The sequence below is a fragment of the Mirounga angustirostris genome, unplaced genomic scaffold (genome assembly GCF_029215605.1).
Source record: "Mirounga angustirostris isolate CCGP_5_RB_7025 unplaced genomic scaffold, mMirAng1.0.hap1 SCAF_7, whole genome shotgun sequence".
In the NCBI taxonomy this organism is placed as follows: domain Eukaryota; kingdom Metazoa; phylum Chordata; class Mammalia; order Carnivora; family Phocidae; genus Mirounga; species Mirounga angustirostris.
In genome coordinates, this window is record NW_026991715.1 from 67158532 (window position 1) to 67178929 (window position 20398).

Here is a 20398-nt window from a genome sequence, read left to right on the forward strand (position 1 = left end):
TCTTTTTTTAAAAAAGACATTTATTTATTTTAGAGAGAGAGCAAGTGTGAGTTGGGGGAGGGGCAGAGGGAGAGACTCTTTCAAGCAGACTCCTCGCCGAGCATGATGCCCAATGTGGGGCTTGATCTCACGACCCATGAGATCATAATCTGAGCTGAAACCAAGAGTGATGCTTAACCAACTGAGTCATGCAGGTGCTCCCCCACCCACAATTTTTTTTTTTTTATAGATCATTTGATAAAGTTCAGGAGTATTGTTGTTTCTAGTATTAATGTTAAAAATTTTTTCCAAAGAAAGCTAGAATTATGTAAATCTGATGCCTGGAAAAAGGCAGTTTTACAGTTGTTTGGAAATATATATTTCAGCATGGAAATATATTCCATTACAGCATTAGTGTCAATAATAAAGTAAATCTTAGAAGATAAACCTTTGTGGGGTGTTTGGCTGACTCAGTTAAGAAGAGCATGCGACTCTTTGTCTCAGGGTTGTGAGTTCAAGCCTCACGTTGGGTATAGAGATTACTAAGAAAAAATAAATGAACTTAAAAACACACCTTTGTGATTAACACTTACTGTTTAGATATATAAGTGTTAAGTTGGATTATTCAATAAGTCTATGTAACAGAGCCACACTGTACTGTCTTTCCTCCCCATTAATTCTACATTAGTCTTTTGGTAAAGAGAGGTAGTACTTAAGTGTGTTTCATTTAGAAATTGCTTTGTTGAGACATAACTTTAACATTCCTATATTAAAACTTTTAGAAAAGCAGGAGAAGCATTTAACGGCAAGTATAATTCAGCAAACATTTATTAACTAACTTATTTTGAAATATATTGTACAGACCCCGTGCATATACATTAAAGAAAAAGATATATGAGGTACAAGTCTATGAGAACAGATGGTTGGCTGACTGTGATGAGTTCAGGGCTGTACACATAGATACAGGAGACTCCGTGGAAAGAGAGCAGTTGAGGTAGTGATGAGAAGGGAGAGGGAGGAAGGATTTGGGGCAGACCTTGAAGATTACTAACATTTATCTAAGAGCTTGAACGTTCAAGGAGAGACATGGTTTTATTTATTAAGTATATTACTAAAAAGAAAGTATTGGATATAGTATCTCTAGAAACTCACGTTTATTTCACAGATGTATAGTGGACATGTTTTAGTTTTCTGAGATGTAATCTATCTGATTTTGTATTTAAAACTTTCATGGAATGCCTAGGAAATTCTGGGTTGTTGTATCTCCCTTGACTGTTTCTTTAGGTATATCTGGGTACAATATGAACTAAAGTAATTTTTTTAAAAAAACATCTTGAAAGTCCAGCTCATTGATAAAAATATATCTGATTGGTTGTCACATACTTTTAAATTTGCTCTTGGGCAGTCTGAACTGTATTCCACAACAGTATCCTATTCTTTCAGCTCATGGACAAGAATTATATTGTAATGCTGAGATGCTCCACTGGATCAGTTGCATTTTACAGTTACTGAGTCAGAAACCTTTGATATTTATTGTTTTTTATAGATTTAATGCTTTTTGCTTTGAAACACACAGTTATCTCTGTGGTGGTATCTGTCTTCAAATGTCTTCTTTTCCGATTTTCTTTTAACATTTTTGGATTTATATGTGGTATTACATTTTTCCTTTAAACACTTACAACCCTGCTTGTCTTTTTTAATGTGAATACCTTTTTACTTGTCTCATTTTGCGCCCCCCCCCCCTTGTGTAAAATGCTGCCTCTGGTATTTAGTTCATATCCATTCATACTTATTTTCATTTATCTTTTCAAGTCTTCTGTTTTGCTATTTTTAACATTATATTTGCTTTAAATTAATTTCATAGTATAGCAAAGACATTTTATCTTTGGAGACATATATGTATGTATGTCTGTGTATCTTTGGAGAAAGGGGTGTGCATATGTATATATACACATATGTATCTCTAAAGAATAAAACATATACTTCAGTTCCATCAATAGAAGAACTGTGGAAAAAATCAAGTGGAAGGTTAAACAAGATCTGTTTTGAGAAATGTTTCCTATCTGTCCCTAAAATAGCCATTCCTCCAGTACATTAAAGGGAAGTTTAAAAGTGTAGGATTTAAATATTCAGGACAATGAAATGGCCTACCGATTATACAGAAACACTTTTATATCGGAAAACTCATTATGCCATGCCAAATGGCATAATTGTTAAAATATATAATGTCATTTTAATTTCATTTTAGTAAAATTTCCCAGATAGTAAGACTATTTTATAGCATTATTTATCTAATTCATCAAAGCTTTCCCTGGGGTAGTGATAATCCTACATGTAAAATTAGCTCCTGGTCTCCTGTTTGTTTCTGCTTTTACTTGCTGTTAATGTGTTTTATTATCTAACTTCATCTGATTGTTTGAAAGCAGAATGTGTGTTTTGATGATAAAAATTCTTAAAATCTACCTGAACTTGCTATATAAATGCCATTTCTCTATCAGTTCTTTCTCAATTCCTCAGAAACACTCTTTAAAAAAAAAAAAAAAAGGTAGACTTTTATTCTTTCCTTACTTATACTAACTCTTTGAGTATGTGTATGCAAAATTGGGATCTCTGACTCCGGTATTCTGACCTGTAAATGAATTCTTGCTTTTCTAAAATAATGTGACTATTATAATCATATATATTGATGTATTTGGGTTATATGCTTTTGAAAACACTTGCAAATACATAATCCTTGCTAACAGGGTCTTTGTGTATTTTCAAGATCTGCATTTTTTTATAAGACAAATTATGTCAATGTTAGTAATTTTTATTTTAACAGCATTGGGGACATCATAGATCACTATCGAAAAGAACAGATTGTTGAAGGGTATTATCTTAAGGAACCTGTACCAATGCAGGTCAGTGTTGTTTTTCTTTTTGCAGTAATAAGCATTTTATTTTGAAATGCATTTTTGGTGGTATGTTTTATGCACACATTCATGCATTTAAAATTGGATAAAATTTAAAACTGCCGTTATTCAGATTCTTTTAGAAAGTAAATTGTAAGAGAAACACTTAGTTTTTATTTATGTTGATTCTAGCCTTTGTGGCTTTTTGAGAATAGAAGCAGTGGTGGGACAGAAGCCATGTTATACTGGGTCAGGGAATGAGCTTGTTGGAGGCAAAAGTGGAGACAGCAAGAATATATCACAGCTGGGCTTACATAGGTGAGCTTGGTAAATAAAATAAAAATGAAATCTAAAAGAAGATATAGGGCTAAGAGGGGTTTAAACTTTTTCACTGTTTATTTGGCTATAGGTTTATGGTGAGAGAGTTTTGTGCGTGTCTGTATACTCTGCATAAAGCCACTAGTAGTGAGGAGAGTGACAGTGGTGGGTGAGATGGGGTAGTGGCAGTACCTGGTGTACAAGGTCCTAGGGAAGGCAAGAGTGGCTAAAATCCACAGTGTAAGAGGAGAGATTGGTCTTGAACAAGAGGGCCTGTTGAATATTAGCTGCTTAATGCATAGGGTATTGCTTAGTTTGTGTATTTCGTATACTTTCTGAAGAGTGGTGGGCAAAGTTTGTAGCAGAGGTTAGGCAACAGGTATTTCAAAAGAGTGATTAAGAATTTTCTGGGCGCCTGGGTGGCTCAGGTGGTTGGGCGTCTGCCTTCAACTCAGGTCATGATCTCAGGGTCCTGGGATCGAGTCCCGCATCGGGCTCCCTGCTCCTTGGGAGCCTGCTTGTCCCTCGGCCCCTCTCTCTCTCTTTCTCTCTCTGTGTCTCTCATGAATAAATAAATAAAATCTTTAAAGAAAAAAAAAAAGAATTTTCTATGTGGAAAATGGAGGTATTGATATTCCAGGGACATAAAGAAGAGTTTTTGGGTGCCCATCCAAACTTCCACAGTGACTGGTTAAGTCTCTATTCCACAGATTTTCATCCTCCCTACAAGTTAGTTTCAGATGGTTGTACCTGCTATTCATTGCAGTTGCTGAGGTGGGGTATCATTATTCTGATGCTTAATATCAATTCAAGAATCGTCATCATCTTGTCACACTTAATATAGCTTCATTCCTCACACTTTTCTGGTGGAACATGTGGTCCACGAGAGCAGGGGTGTTGTGTTGTGTTCTCAGTGCCTAGAGTAGCATCAGTGTTACTGAATGAACGACCACTCTCCAGTAGGAAGCACCTACTTCACCCCCTCTGTGTTATCACTAATGTGTCTTAATCTCATTGTGCTTGTTGCTGTCTCCGTGCCCATCCCTTCCTCTAGTCCTGTCTAAGCACTGCTAGTGTAAGATCCATCTCAAGTTTCACTTTCTCCTTGACACCTTCCTGATAACTGTAGTCAGCCCTGATGTCCCGCTTTTGTTGGCAGTTCTGGCAGACACTGTTCACTATTCTACCCCATAGTAAAACGAACTTTTTTTTTTAAAGATTTTATTTATTAAATTTGACGGGGGTTGGGGGGAGAACACAAGCCGGGGGAGTGGCAGCCAGAGGGAGAGGGAGAAACAGACTCCCTGTTGAGCAGGGAGCCCGATATGAGGCTCGATCCCAGGACCCCGAGATCATGACCTGAGCCGAAGGCAGACGCTTAACGACTGAGCCACCCAGGTGCCCTCCCTCCCTTTTTTTTTCTTTTAATCACATAGTTTGGTACATGTTTTTTAGAAGCACTGCTCAGGGTCTTTTTATTAGGGGCCAGAGGTGCCTTTACCTCCAGATTCTGCCACTGTGTTCCACCGCTATATCCTGAATTCTAATTCACATTGACTAGTAGAGTTAATGATGGTTTTGTTTCAGAAGTCTACAGATTTTATTTGTCTACAAGTTAAGCCATACATCTTGAAATTGTGCTTAGAATTTTTTAAATTTTTTTAGAAAAATTTACTTTTTAGAATAAAAACTCTTTAGCACAATAACTATTATTTTACATTAAAACTTTTGTACTTAAGTTATAAGGTTGTTTTAAGAATTACTTCAAATATATAATCTGCCGCACTCCCATATTGCGGTCTCATAATTCAACAAACCCCAAATTGTTGTCATTTGCAAAAGTGCCAGTTAATGCTTTGAATACTTCAGAAATAACTGATGCCAATTACAAAGCAATTTGATTACTCCATAAAAACCATTAAATGCTATTTGACGTCTGTTAATTAGGACCTGGAGTAAAAAAGTAGGTTATTGTAGAAGTTTGGGAATCATAATACTTACCTATCCTTCCCAGCAGGATTCTATTACAGAACAGAAAGTGTAATAATAACCTTTTATTAATGGAAAAACTGATTAGCTCACTCCCCCTGAGGTGCATACCCCCATTCAGAGTAAGATGCTGGAATGGAAAGAGCAGTCCTAGGTAGCTCTGCTTACTTTGTGGAGCTAACACTTCTGGAGACAGACGTTAGAAGAGAAGGAGCCTTTTGAAACAATGCAGCCCATAATAAAATAGGCAACACTTTTTAAGCACTGTGTTTTAGACACAGTTCTTACTAGTTTATTTAATTTTCCACAACTTGATGAGGTCGCTGCTATACGATAGGGAAATTGAGATTGGAGAGGGTAATGACTTAGAGCATTGAGTCATCCTTGACTCTTCTTTCTCTCCTATGCTTTGTATCCATACTGTCAGGAACATCATGCTGACTGCCTTCCAAATAAATGTACCACATGACCACTGTTAGACTCTGACTTTGGTCTCCCTGTTTCCACCTTTGCCCCTTAACACTGCACAACAGTCAGAGGGATCCGTTTAAAATGTGAGTCAGATCATTTCACTCCTCTCTTTAATACTTGCACCTGTTCTACATTTCCTTCAGAGTGAAAGCCAAAGTCCTTACAATGGCCTTTCAGACCATAGATCTCATCTCTTTGGTCTTCTGAACTCCTCTCTTTCTACCATCCTTCTCTCTCACTTGTCTCCACTCATACTGGCTTCTCTGCTGTTTTTTAAAATATGCCAGTCTCTCTCCTACTTTAGGATCTTTGCTTTAGCTATTGACTCTGCCCAAAATGGTTTTTTTCTTAAATAGCCACATGTCCCATTATCTTCTTTTGCTCAAAAATTAGCTTCACAATGAGATTGACCCATACACCTCATTTAATACTGCTACTTGCTCTACCCTGTAAAGCACTTACCATTTCTTAACATATAGTAATATTTTTATATTATGTTTATTATCCTTCCCTCATTAGAATGTAAGTTCTTTGAGGATAAGGATCTTGGATTTGTTCACTGATGTATCTCAAGAACTAGAACAGACCCTGGCACTCAACGAACATTTATTGAATTAAATGTACCAGGAACATTTAAGACTTCTCCAGAACTGTGTAGAGAGTAGGCCCTAAAGCCTTCCCTTTGTCATCCAGTGATTACTGGAGTTTGGAAAGTTAAGTTCCGTCCTTGGCCATAGTGTCTTCTAATATGTTGGAATCCTTTGGAAGTTGTAGATAAGTCTATCAGCCCCTACCCTAATATAATTTAGAAAAGAGTTATGGAGATCATCCTGAAATTAGATACTTAAATCCAAATATTAGTGTAGTTATGTCTTAAAGTACAAACTACAAATATGCCCCATTCTGTAGCCAATACTAAATATTATCATTATTATTATTATTTTTAAAGATTTTATTTATTTGAGAGCGAGAGAGAGTGAGAGAGAGCATGAGCTGGGGGAAGGCAGATGGAAAGGGAGAGGCAGACTCCCTGCTGAGCAGGGAGCCCAATGCGGGGCTCCATCCCAGGACCCTGGGATTATGACCTGAGCTGAAGGCAGACGCTTAACTGACCGAGCTACCCAGGTGCCCCTAAATATTATCATTTTTGAAATAAAAGACTGATAAGTACAAATCTATATAACCAGGAGAGTAGTCATCGCTATTTATCATCTGGGTCCAGTGTATCCTTTTAAATTTTTTATTTTTAAGTCATTTTATGAATAATTCTTAGAAGTAGGAATAAAGGTATAGTCCAAAAAAGGTTATTAGAAGATGTAATAAGAATTTAAACATAGCAAACTGAAATGTTTTTCCATATTTCCTTGGTTATAAAGGCTTGAAATAAGCAGTTAATCCACTGTCATGCATGGACCTGGAACATAATCCATTTTGTAAATCCTAATTCCAGATTTCAGATACATCTCTAATTAATTCTTGCTGCATAATTACTCTGGTTATTCTTCCCACACTTTCACTGTCAGAATCCAGTACTGATTCCAGATGTAAATATCTCTCTACTGGGTTTTAGTTTATGATTCTTGCTTTTAGTTCATGTACTTGAATTATCAAGTGGAATAATTTTGAAAACTTGGACGCTTATAATTTTGTTGGGAGAGTACAGTCTTCTTTGCTCCATAAGGGTAAAATATTTTTCTGTTTAGATTTTTAAACATCAGTTACAGTGATAAATATGGTGAATTTTAAAATTTCTACATTATGTTTCCTTCTACAACCTTTGGATACAAAGTACCTTTTGTCCGCTTACAAATCATATTAAGTAAATCTTGGGTGCACAAACATAAAAATTTAAAGAACCCTTATTTCTTTTTAGCAGAACAGAAACAGTCCAGATTCTTGTCGCAAAATACTGCGTGATTGCATCCTTGCTATTAAATGACTGACTAGATAGAAACACCATACGTATTCCCTCCCCTCCACTGCCTAGAAATCCACGTTTACTTAGTGTTTCTTGAGTTTGAGAAAGTTTAAGGATACTGTCATCTGAAGAATTGTAGTCTGAGATTTTTACTTATCAAAAATCATTTTTATCATCACAGAGGATCACAAAGTGCTGCCTCTTTGCATTCATCTTTTGATTCTTTTAATATTTGTCAAACGTCTTCCTATGTCAATTTTTTTCTCTTTGCCATTAGCAGAAAATCAAGAGTTCTGGGCTGTGTTCAATGAAAGCTAGTAAAAAGATAACATAGATGGGCTTTTATACTTTTTTGAAAGATGCTGCAATAGTTGGCAACACAGTTAAAAAAAAAAGGGTGATGCAATAGAGATAGTTTATTTCACTCTTGCATCATCCTGTAAGCTAACGGTTGACAAACTTCTGTAAAGGCCCCAATAATAAATACTGTAGGTTTTGCAGGCCTTCAGTCTCCGTCTCAGCTGCTGAACTCTGCCTCTGTAGTGAGAAGGCAACCACAGACAAAACAGAAAGGAATGAGTGTGGGTGTGTTTTGATAAAACTTTATGTCCAACACCAGGCAGTGGGCGGGATTTGGCGCCTGTGCATGGTTTGCCAACCCCTGCTCTTTAGCATACTTGAGAAGTAATTGTTGAATAATGATGAAATGATTCCTAGGATGATGAAATGGCAGAATGTTTCAAGAGAGAGGAAAAATACGATTTATGAAAATCTCGTATCTGAGATTTATAAAAGGATCAGATGAACCCATGAGGTCTCTGAGAAAACAGTCACAAAATATTCATCCTAGTAAATAGAACTGCTCAAAAGAGAAACTAAAACTGAAATTGAAACCTGTAGATCCCAATGCTAATACCAACGACTGATTTATTTTGGAAAGATCATTATAAAGACACTCTTCTCTTTATATTCTTCCTGACATCAGAATTCTTTTTGTTACTTGGGAGGATTTAGCAGTTAAGACACATGCATCCATTCCTAAAAGTCAGAGTTATGTAAAACCATGCAATAAAAATCACAACGTTATGGGAAGGGGTACAACACTCAAGAACCTCATCAGTAACACGTAAAGATAAGAACCTAATAAAATGACGCATAGTTTTTATATGTGCTAAATGGTTAAGAAATATTTAACTACTACAATAAATATGGCACTTTACCTTAAAAAAGACCTGAAGTTTACTTGTCAAAGAGGCTGTCAGGGTTGTGATTATTGTAAAGTGGTAGAAGGATTATTTGAAATCAGATGGTGTTCTAACACCAGGTGTGGATGGATGGGTGAGGCATATAACGCTTGAATTGAGAGGGTTGTCAGGTATTGGAGGTGTGTTTTGTATATTCCCATGCATCTCCTCTGTCAGCTGGGTGCAGTTTTCTGCATTCACCTCGTGCTTCTCACAGACATAACTCTGCATAAGCAAACAGGAATTGGTTTTATGCTGAAATTGGTTCCCAATTTATCAGTTCTGTTGGGACAAATTCATGTTGTCAGTGTTATTTGCTATAACACAACAAGGCAACGTAACAAAACTGTATTTTTGAGACTTTCTTTGGAAAGCAGAGGATCTCTTAATATATGTTACATTATTTAGAATTTAGCCTTAAAAACATTATTTAAATGTTCTAGACACACACACAACCTGGCTATTAATTAGTAATTTAGTAGATTTTATTCAATTTCCATCAAGAATTCATGACGTAATTTTAATATTTTTAAAAATTCAGGATCAAGAACAAGTACTCAATGATACAGTGGATGGCAAGGAAATCTATAATACAATTCGTCGAAAAACAAAGGATGCCTTTTATAAAAATATTGTTAAAAAAGGTTATCTTCTAAAAAAGGGTAAGTATTAACTTTAAAGATTCAATTTCAGTATTTTCCGTTAATATTTAGTAGAAACATTGTAAATATCGGGCACAAATCGTCCCATTGATGTGTTTAATAAGTTGTTTGGTATGAATTATTAATAATTGACCCTTGTTTAAAGCTTTTATATTTAAGCATCCTTCAAAATCTAGTCTAGGATAAAGAAGATGTAATATATATATATATATATATATATATATATATATATATATATATATACATATACACACACACACACACAATGGAATAATACTCAGCCATCAAAAAATTGAAATCTTGCCATTTGCAACGACGTGGTTGGAACCTAGAGGGTATTATGCCAAGCGAAATTAACTCAATTAGAGAAAAATAATTATCATATGATCTCACTCATATGTGGAATTTAAGAAACAAAACAGGATCATAGGGGAAGGGAGGGAAAAATAAAACAAGATGAAATCAGAGAGGGAGACAAACCATAAGAGACTGTTAATCATAGAAAACAAACAGGGTTGCTGGAGGGGAGGGAGGTGGGGGGATGGAGTAACTGGGAGATGGACATTGAGGAGGTCACGTGATGTAATGAGCACTGGGTATTATATAAGACTGATGAGTCAATGACCTCTGCCTCTGAAACTAATAATATATGTTAATGAATTGAGTTTAAATAAAAAAAAAAATCTAGAGTCTAGGTATATTAAGTCCACATTTTCAAGCAGAGTTTCATGAAACAAGCTTACATATTTCCAAGTATGTCTTTCATTCTTGAGATCAGTTCCAGTGCAGGGTATTTGGTTCTTTGCCCCCTCTCTACCTCATACTTCATTATTATTTTTCTTTTTAAAGAGAGACTTCTAATGACACTTGTCACATTCATTGTTTTGATATTTCTGTTTTATAGATTTGCCTCAATTTAACATTAAGAAATGTTAGGGGGCTGGTTGTTAGGGTGTGGGGTGGAAGAGTAGTTTCTTGTGATTAAAAAAGAATTACTCCTAAGCAAGAATTTTAAAGATTTTATCTTTGTGAAACTTTAAAAGATATAGTTAATGGTACCGTTGTCATTTACTTTGTGATTCATTAAAACAAGCAGTATAACAAAAGGTGTTTTTCTACAGATAAATTTAATAGGCATTTTCTCATTTTGTAAGGATTGGTATGTTACTGAAGCTTTGGAATAAAAATGGAATATGATTTTTGTTTTCAGCAACAATAATTTTTATGATTTTAATATATATATATGACTTCATAGTTTATTATTTGGCTAAGGGAAAGCACTTTTTTTTTTTTTTAACAGGCAAAGGAAAACGGTGGAAAAACTTATATTTTATCTTAGAGGGCAGTGATGCCCAACTTATTTATTTTGAAAGTGAAAAACGAGCTACCAAACCAAAAGGATTAATAGATCTCAGTGTATGTTCTGTCTATGTTGTTCATGATAGTCTCTTTGGCAGGTAAGAAATTGGTTTCCTATTTCTTTTTGGAATTGTTTTAATAATAAAATAGTGTGGATATGTTCAGATCATTTTTCAAAGCATAGCCAATGGATTTTGAGAGTCCTAAAATAATCTGAAAATGTCAGATTTACTTTCTAGGGTAATTTGTTTTCCTTATTTATTTTTGACTAACTGGTGCATGAAATTCCACTTTTATATTATATAGAAGTCTTTGGAATGACATTTCCTGTAGTAAAACATGACCTGTATATAGCTTGTTTCCTCCCTCCCTTACCACCAGTCTTTTGAGTGACTGACTTTGAGTCTTGTCCTCTTTCCCATTTTATCACATTCTCTCTTAACTCATTGCATCTGATAGTACTGAGTACACTCAGTTGTATTACTAACTTGATAGGCAGGTTCCTAAAAAAAATTTGACAGTAAGAATCCTAATATAAAAATAATTGCTTCAGTAGGGAAAAGGGGAGTATTTCAGATTTGGAGTCGAAACATTTTTTCTTACATTAATTTCAAAGTTTTTAAAAAAATAAATATAAATGTATAAGCTAAAGGTGAATCCTGATCATCACAAGGCACATCCAACTCTTGATTACTTTTGATTTTTTGATCAGGAACAATGGCCTTTTCTTTACCTTTTACCATCAGTATTATTAATAATCCATTCTAGAGTCTTTATAGATAAACTTACCATTTTTATTACATATTGGTATTAATAAAACACAAGGCAATTAAAAACAAATGTTTTACAACTGTTTTTCTGCTGCAGGATGGCATTTCTACTAAGCAAGTCTAGCTTTATCCTGTTTAAGTTCAGGAATCTTCAACACAAATAGCTGTAGAACATACAAAACCTTGTCATTTCTTTTCTCCAGACTGTGTTTAGGACATCACATTGGTGTTATTTGTAATTTTAATAGTCAGTTTTTTTAAATGGTCAAGGTTTGAGAAATGCTGAATTGAACACATAGTTTATCCTTAAAGTAGGGCTTTTTGAAATCTCTGCTAGTGTTTATATTCTGAATCACTAAGAGGGAATTATAATATGAAGTATTTCATGAATCCTTTGACCTTGATAACCACCCCCCCCTTTTTTTCCAAACACTTCCTAATATCTCATAAAAAGAGCTTTTCCAAAAAACAAGCAAAAATTTTTTGGGTAAGATAGGATTTCCTAAATTTTGTTTTTCCTTCCTTAACAATCTGAGAATCTTGACCTTCGGGTGTGGTTAGATCAGGCCTCTGGCTGCTTTTCTTTTCATCTTTCTGCTCTGCCTGCCTTTGTGTGTACTCAATTATTCCTCACAAAACAGCTTCCTTCATGGTAGCAAAGTGGCATAAGTAGCCAGGGAAGGAAAAACTAAGCATTCCCTCCAGTAGTGATTGAAAATCCTGAGAAAGCACTATTGAGCCACCTGTCAATCAGTGTGTAGTCCTGGCTTCCCTGAAGTAGCAAAGGAGTGGGATTACCTTCATAAATGGAGGCCATTGGGTGCCCAAGCCCTGTTGCTGAAGGTGATACCACCGAAATAGTGAGGCTGCTTTGTATTCTCTGTGGGAGAGGGAAATGGATGTTGGGGAGACAACCACACTATTCACCACCAAACATGGTTTATTTGTGCTTTGAATAGCTGCAAGGGGGGAGAGATTTGGGGGGAGAGATTTTGGGGACAAGCTTATTGGCATAAGTAATATGAAATAGGTGGTTCTTAAGCTGAATCTTGGAAGATGGGTATAAATTCATTTAGATAATTAGATCAGAGCTTTCCCAGCCCATGTGCCATGAATAGGTTATGGGTGTCCCTTGAGATATTAGTGGTTATAAAAATGTTACTGTAATAAAAATATTAAATGTTTTAAATTTCAACATTTCGTTATTGTAAAATATATAAGGGAGGTCTTCAAAAAATGTAACTTCAGATTTTTTCTAGATATTTAGATTTTTTTTCATTTTACTTCTTTGATTGGCTTTAATGTATAGATAGTTATTTTCCCACCATCAAGGGCAATTTGGTGATTAAAGCTGGAAAGTCATTAAAGTCACAAGATAAAAACGGTAGCCTTAATTTAAAAATTCAACCTATTAATTAGGCCACTTAAGAAATGTATTGGGAGGGGCGCCTGAGTGGCTCAATTGGTTAAGCGACTGCCTTCGGCTCAGGTCATGATCCTGGAGTCCTGGGATCGAGTCCCACATCGGGCTCCCTGCTCGGCAGGGAGACTGCTTCTCCCTCTGACCCTCTGACCCTCCTCCCTCTCATGCTCTCTGTCTCTCATTCTCTCTCTCTCAAATAAAATCTTAAAAAAAAAAAAAAGAAGTGTATGGGATAACTAAATCCAGTAAATCACCTCTTTGTCAGCCTAAATATTTTGCATATAAGTTGAGTAAATCAGTGGGGCCAGGCACATTGTGTTGCACCATACCACTAAACAACTGTAAGTTTTAAATAAAAGTCCCTCTGCCCCTGTAGGTTCCCCTCCCAGTCCCCTCCTTTCCATAGATCTGTTCCTACAGTATCAGATTATACTTGGGAAGCTTGTTAGGAGATCTTGGAATTAATAGCTAAATCTAAAGCCAAAATGCTTCACACGGAGTTGGAGAATTTGCTTGTTGAGTCAGTCTACATGGAAATTGCCAATTGTATGTTTGAAGCCAAAGAAATAGAAGAGATACTATTTTCAAGTAGTATTAGATTGTGTTCAGATAGTATTATCAGTAAATGCATTGGTGAATCAAATGATAGACTGTATACAGATCCAGAGATTACATTTTTCACTGTACACTGATGAATCTACAAACATTAGAGAAATACTTGGAAGTAAATTGTTGGTCATTCAAGGAAGTACCAAAAGAAGTTATTAAAGATAAAGTATTCAAAACAGTAAATGAATGCTTTGAAACAAAGAAGATACTGTAGAAATAGTATTTAAGTTTATGATCAATGATGACACTTCATGATAGGAACATTTAAAGGTTTTACATCAAAAATTCATTCTGGAAAATAAGCAATACAGAGAGACTCTTACATGTAAAAGTCTGTTTGTAGACCACAATTCCACATGAAATATTATAAAATGGAGTCTAATAAAATGCAAGCTGCTTCAGTTGCACATGTTTTCAGTTTTATGGGAGGAAATGGGATCAGAATACCACTGTACTGTTTGATACCAGAGTCTGTAAGCTGTCCAAAAGAAGAGTTTTGCTGAAGTTTATGATCTACAAGAAAAAAAACTTCTTGGCAAATGATTTGCACTTCACAGATTAGTTGAAGAATGGGTAAACTTCCTCAGAATTAGAAGTACAACACAAAAATATATTAATATGCCCTGATAGCTTATAGATTCAAAGCATAAATTCAACTTTGGAAAAATGAGGTTAAAAATGATTCCGTAGTGGGGCACCTGGGTGGCTCAGTTGGTTAAGCGACTGCCTTCGGCTCAGGTCATGATCCTGGAGTCCCAGGATCGAGTCCCGCATCGGGCTCCCTGCTCAGCAGGGAGTCTGCTTCTCCCTCTCCCACTCCCCGTTTGTGTTCCCTCTCTCGCTGTGTCTTTCTCTGTCAAATAAATAAATAAAATCTTAAAAAAAAAAAAAATGATTCCGTAGTGATACGTAAAATTTGAATAACAAGAATCTTAAAAGAGTTATTAAGACTAATAAAAGTACATCTGTGTAAATTTGGGTGGGGGGGGGAAGCTGTAACATTATTTTTGACATACTTTCTATGAACAGGCACTAGTGGACCGAAAAACCAGTTTACAGTATCAAAATATCAAAAAGAAAGGTCAATGTTACACTTGCCAATTAAAGAAAATGACTGCTAGAGTTAAAGATCAGGTCTTTTAATGCAGTTTAAAGAGACTGAATTATTCCTGTATGGTTAAGATCAAGAAAGGAGTTTCAGGAAGCAGAAAAGCGGTAAATATACATTTACCATTTGCTACAGGATCACAGCTTGCTTCTTGTGCAGAGTTTCTTGTTGAAGGTGGCTTTTAAGAATCTGATATTGTATTTAATGATACCAAGTCTAAACCTGGTATGAAAAAGTTATGTTCATGGGAACTAAGGTACAAGTCTTTTATTTTAAAGAACTGCGTTTTTTCCAAAGTATGACAGTTTACCATCATCAACTATATTTTTGAGGGCCTTACTATGCAAGAGTTGGGAAGTACCAAGAAAGAGCAGATCCCAAGAAAAACACAGTCAGCAAAGTATATTTCAAGGAAATGAACAGACCCCTCTATCAGATGGTAGGACTAATGAAAAATAGGTTGACATCAAATTATATATCATAGAATGCAAATATCATAGTATGAGAGGGGAAATTGTGGTGAATGCAGTTATCTTTTTCTTTGAAATATATGACTGGCGCTGAACATTTCTTGCTTTGTGTATGCATAGAACCCAATACACTGACCTACCTGCATTTGAATGAAATGTAATGTGAAAGTTAACAACAGCTCCTTGCAACAGAGGTGAATGGCGTGCTTGCTCTCTGGCATGGTGCAGCAACGTTTGGATAGCATTGCTCATTTGCCTGTTTTCCTGAATGGCTTTAGCTGCACAGCTATGCAATTTTTCCAGATTATTTTCAGTATTAAGAGGTCGCTCTAATTTCTTTCTTTCTTTATATTAAACTTCTAACTTTTAATAATGCTTTACTTTAAATATAATCATTTCAGAAGCACAAGTTGAAAGACATTTCAGTGATAGAGTACCATAGTGAATATTTATGTAGGAATGTTTGTACCTTTTCATAGGCTGAATCTTTCATTGTGGCAGTATTTATTTTCATTTAGGAACAGTGTTTTTGCTGGATATTAAATTTTAGGTTGACCGTTACTTTCTTTCGGTGTTTCAGAGATTTATTTATTTATATATATATTTATTTATGAGGGAGAGCAAGAGACTAAGGGAATGAGTAGGGGGAGGGGCAGAGGGAGAAGCAGACTCCCTGTGAAGCAGGGAGCCCGATGCGAGGCTCGATCCCAGGGCCCTGGGATCATGACCTGAGCCAAAGGCAGATGCTTAACTGACTGAGCCACCCAAGCGCCCTTCTTTCAGCATTTTAAAGAATGTTTTCTGCTTTCCATCTTTTTCTTTTGTTTCTGATTATTTCTCTTTTAAAGATAATATTTTTTTCTCTTTGAGGTGTACAGTATTTCATCTTTCTCTGGTTGCTTTGAGATTTTTCTTTAGATGTTTAGCAGTTAAACAAAAATGTGCCTACTATAAATTTTCTTTAAAAAACTTTATCCTAATATTTGCAGAGCTTCTTCAGTTTTAAATTTTTTTTATTCTTATGTTAATCCCCATACATTACATCATTAGTTTTAGATGTAGTGTTCCATGATTCATTGTTTATGCATAACACCCAGTGCTCCATGCAGAATGCGCCCTCAATACCCATCACCAGGCTAACCCATCCTCCCACCCCCCTCCCCTCTAGAACCCTCAGGTTGTTTTTCAGAGTCCATCGTCTCTCATGGTTTGTCTACCCCTCCGATTTCCCCCCCTTCATTCTTCCCCTCCTGCTACCTTCTCAGAGCTTCTTCAGTTTGATGCCTGATGTCTTTTGTGAGTTTTAGAAAAGTCTTGGTTACTATCTCTTTAAACAGTTCTTCTGCCACATTTTCTTTCATCTTCTATGATTCATGTTACATGTTATATCTTTTTTAAAGATTTATTTAGAGAGAGAGAGAGGGTAGGGACAGAAGGAGAGGGAGAGAGAGAGAATCTCAAGCAGATTCCCCACTGAGAGCAGAGCATGACACAGGGCTTGATATAACCTGAGCCGAAATCAAGAGTTGGATGCTTCACCAACTGAGCTACCCAGGCATCCCAGCATGTTGTATCTTTTACTAGGTCCTATGTGTCTATTATATAGTTTTCTATGTTTTCCATAATTTTTTTCTTCATGTGCCCTAGGCTGGATATTCTGATTTGTCTTCCAGTTCACTAATACACTCTTCTGCAGTTAAATGCATTTCTTGAGGTCTTAATTTTATTAATTACATTTTTCAATTTAGAGTTTCCATTTGATTCTTTTATAGATGTAATTAGCTGGCAAAATTCTCTATTTTGTTACCTATTTTCTTAAACCTTTTAATTAGTTATTTGAAAGTTGTATCTAACAATATCTGGATTATATGTAGGTCTTTCCCCTTCATCTGTTTTCTTAGATTGGCTTTTCAGTCGTTTGATCATGATTCCTGTGATATCTACTTATGTTTGACTGAATGGTGGACATTGTATATGAAAAACTGTAGAAGCTATGGATAATGTTATTGCCTCCAGAAAGGACTGTTCTTCTGCCAGATAAGTCCCCTCAGGGATCAAATGGAGGTATTGGTGAAGGCTGTTCTATTTTCTGGTTTGCCCTTATTTTGAAGGCATGGGTAGGGTTTTCAGATGAAAGTCTTCTCTTTTAAAGGCCTTAAAGTCATTTGTCTCTCCTAGCAGTATGAAACTGCTGAATGTGGTTAGTTTCTGGGCCTCTTAGATGCTGCTTCCTTCTGCTAGGCTTCTCAGCTTCTTGCCCTGTGCAGTTTAGGAATTGGCAAATGCATTTGAAAGGAAAAGCTGTGGAGAATTTCAGGCTCTCCTCACTATGATCTTGGCCTCTCAAGTCTTAGTTGCTCTGGTTGTTCACCCGTGATTTTGAACAGTTGTTTTTTGTTTTATTTATATTTCATGGAGCCAGGAAGGCCAGTCTGATTCAATCCACTTTCAGAAGCTGAAATTTCCAATTTGTACTTGTATTATTTTATAGCATTCTCAAAGCATGATAGGATGGTTTTTAAATAAATATTAAGCTTGTACTCTGGGTATTTTGCTGTAGCCTCCTAACACTGAAGTAAAAGATCTAATCTGATTAATGCAAGAAATAGGAAAAACATTTATTGAGTTTTGAGTTTCAAAAACATGAAGGTCTTTCTTTCTTTCTTTCTTTCTTTCTTTCTTTCTTTCTTTCTTTCTTTCTTTCATTCATTAAAGATTTTATTTATTTGAGAGAGAGAGAGCACAAGCAGGATGAAGGGCAGAGGGGGAAGCAGACTCCCTGCTGAGCTGGGAGCCCCATGTGGGACTCGATCCTGGGACTCTGGGATCATGACCTGAGCCGAAGGCAGACGCTCAACTAGCTGAGCCACCCAGGTGCCCCAGCCCTTATTTATTTTTTTTTTATTATGTTCAGTTAGCCAGCATCATTAGTTTTTGATGTAGTGTTCAACAATTCATTAGTTGCGCATAACACCCAGTGCTCATCACAACACGTGCACCCCTTAACACCCATTACCCGGTTACCCCATCTTCTCACCCCCCTCCCTTCTGAAACCCTCAGGTTGTTTTCTGGAGTCCAGAGTCTCTCATGGTTCGTCTCCCTCTCTGATTTCTTCCCCTTCAGTTTTCCCTCCCTTTTCCCTATGGTCCTCTGTGCTACTCCTTATGTTCTATGTATGGGTGAAATCATATGATAATTGTCTTTCTCTGCTTGACGTATTTCACTTAGCATAATCCCCCCCATTTTCATCCATTATCAATGCAAATGGTGGGTATTCATCCTTTCTGATGACTGAGTAATTTAATTCCATTGTATGTATGTACCACATCTTCTTTATCCATTCATCTGTTGAAGGGTATCTCGGCTCCTTCCACATTTTGGCTATTGTGGACATTGCTGCTAACATTGGGGTGGCCCTTATTAAACATTTTATAATCATTTTCAAGTCTGGTTGGAAATACAACACATCTTCAAAAAAAGGTGTAAACTACTAATGTACTTCCATGTCAAATGAATTCTAGTATGGTGCATACTATTGGAGGACAAGAACGAATATGTACTGTATATCACTGTTGGGTTATTTAATCATCAGAACAGGCATATGTGTGAGCAGATGATGTTTCCATTTTAAAAGATGAGGAAAAATGGTCAGTTGTAAAAAAAATTTAAAAAATTGAAAATAGATAAAAATAGATTTTAAAAAATCACCCACAGTCTACCTGTGAGAGATAACCACTAAGAACATTTTTGGTCTAAGAACCTGTCTAGTCTTTTTCTAGCACTTATAAATGTATAATATATATTATTATGAAGTAATGAGTTTAGTAACATTTTGCTTTAAAAAGTGTTTAGATTAGCTATATTTAGTTCCAGCTTAAAACATTTTTAAACTTTGAAGGATTGATAAAATTCCAGGGGTGCTGACAAAAAGTTTTTTAGAATATATGCAGCTGATGTTTTCTTTTCAGTAATGATCTGGACAATGGAGTATTGGTTCTCTAAATTGAGAATTAATGTCAATTGATATACATTATATAATTATATGTTGTGATTTTTTTTTAAGTTGGTGTGTTTTAGTGCTTTTTGTTAAGCTTCCTAATAACTTTTCTGTTTATATTTTAAAGGCCAAACTGTTTTCAGATAGTGGTTCAGCACTTTAGTGAAGAACATTACATTTTTTACTTTGCAGGAGAAACTCCAGAACAAGCAGAGGTAAGTTAATTGTTTTTTCAACTATTGCAAACCTTTATTTAGCTCGTTTTCTTTTTAACTAAGAAACTGTTGCATATATGATAAAGTAATAAAAAGGAAGAGTGAAATCTAATCATCTTTTTATTTCAAGGAATGAGAACCCTGGTGTGTAAAATTTTTTTTGAAACAAATGCAGGAAAAAAGTCAGTGAAGGGCTATTAGGAATGAAAACTCCATTTTAAACTGACCTTTAAATACTGTATGATGTTGAGTCCAACTGAGAATGCTCATTTAAAATCCTCTCTGCAGAAGGGTTATAGAGATTCTCAGTACAATTGAAAGGTAAGCCAGTTAGTTTTGCTAACAAGCATTGTTACTCTTTACTGGTTGAGCTTCATGTCTAAAAATAGAAGTTCAGTCATCAAAAATAAAAGTATTTTAGGAATTTTCTATTTTTCTCTAAGTCTTCATGTGATATCTACTTTCAGCACTAGGCATTGATCCATGTGCAATGCCCTTCTTAAAACTTTTATTAAATTTTAAGCATTGCTGTGACGAGAGAATGTTTTCCAAAAACTCTTTTTAAAAATACTTTGATTTCTTTGAACCATAATATTTCAGGGGTGTTTACTGGTACAAATACAGTGATACTTCTTCTGCTTATACTCTACGGGAAGAATCTGAAGGTGGTTAAGAGGTCAAAGAAAACAACTTTGTTGTAAATAGAAGATAATTTGCCAACTCTGGATATGAGGCAGAAGCTCTTAAAACTGGATCCTGGCATATGTCCCTGATTCATAAATTATGAAAATATCTTAGACTCTAGAATTGATGAATGAGCCACATTAAGTTTTATGGTTCACAATTGAATGTCATGTTTCAAATCTTTGTAAAACATTTCAAATATATATTAACATATAACACACAAAAAACCTTGTTTTGTGGGTATTATACCTAGTATTTAGATGAAAAAGTAGAGTTCAAAACATTTAGAT

The 20398-nt window shown here is 35.6% G+C and overlaps 1 protein-coding gene across 1 annotated transcript in view; it reads left to right on the forward strand.

The window, feature by feature from the left end:
• The window catches only part of RASA1 (RAS p21 protein activator 1), a 108128-nt gene that overhangs the window by 68114 nt on the left and 19616 nt on the right, over nucleotides 1-20398 (forward strand). Inside the window, exons 9-12 of the mRNA XM_054512708.2 lie at nucleotides 2801-2879; nucleotides 9352-9472; nucleotides 10773-10929; nucleotides 19337-19424. Of these exons, the coding sequence (XP_054368683.1) occupies nucleotides 2801-2879; nucleotides 9352-9472; nucleotides 10773-10929; nucleotides 19337-19424 (445 nt within the window). The remainder of the gene's footprint in view (nucleotides 1-2800; nucleotides 2880-9351; nucleotides 9473-10772; nucleotides 10930-19336; nucleotides 19425-20398) is intronic.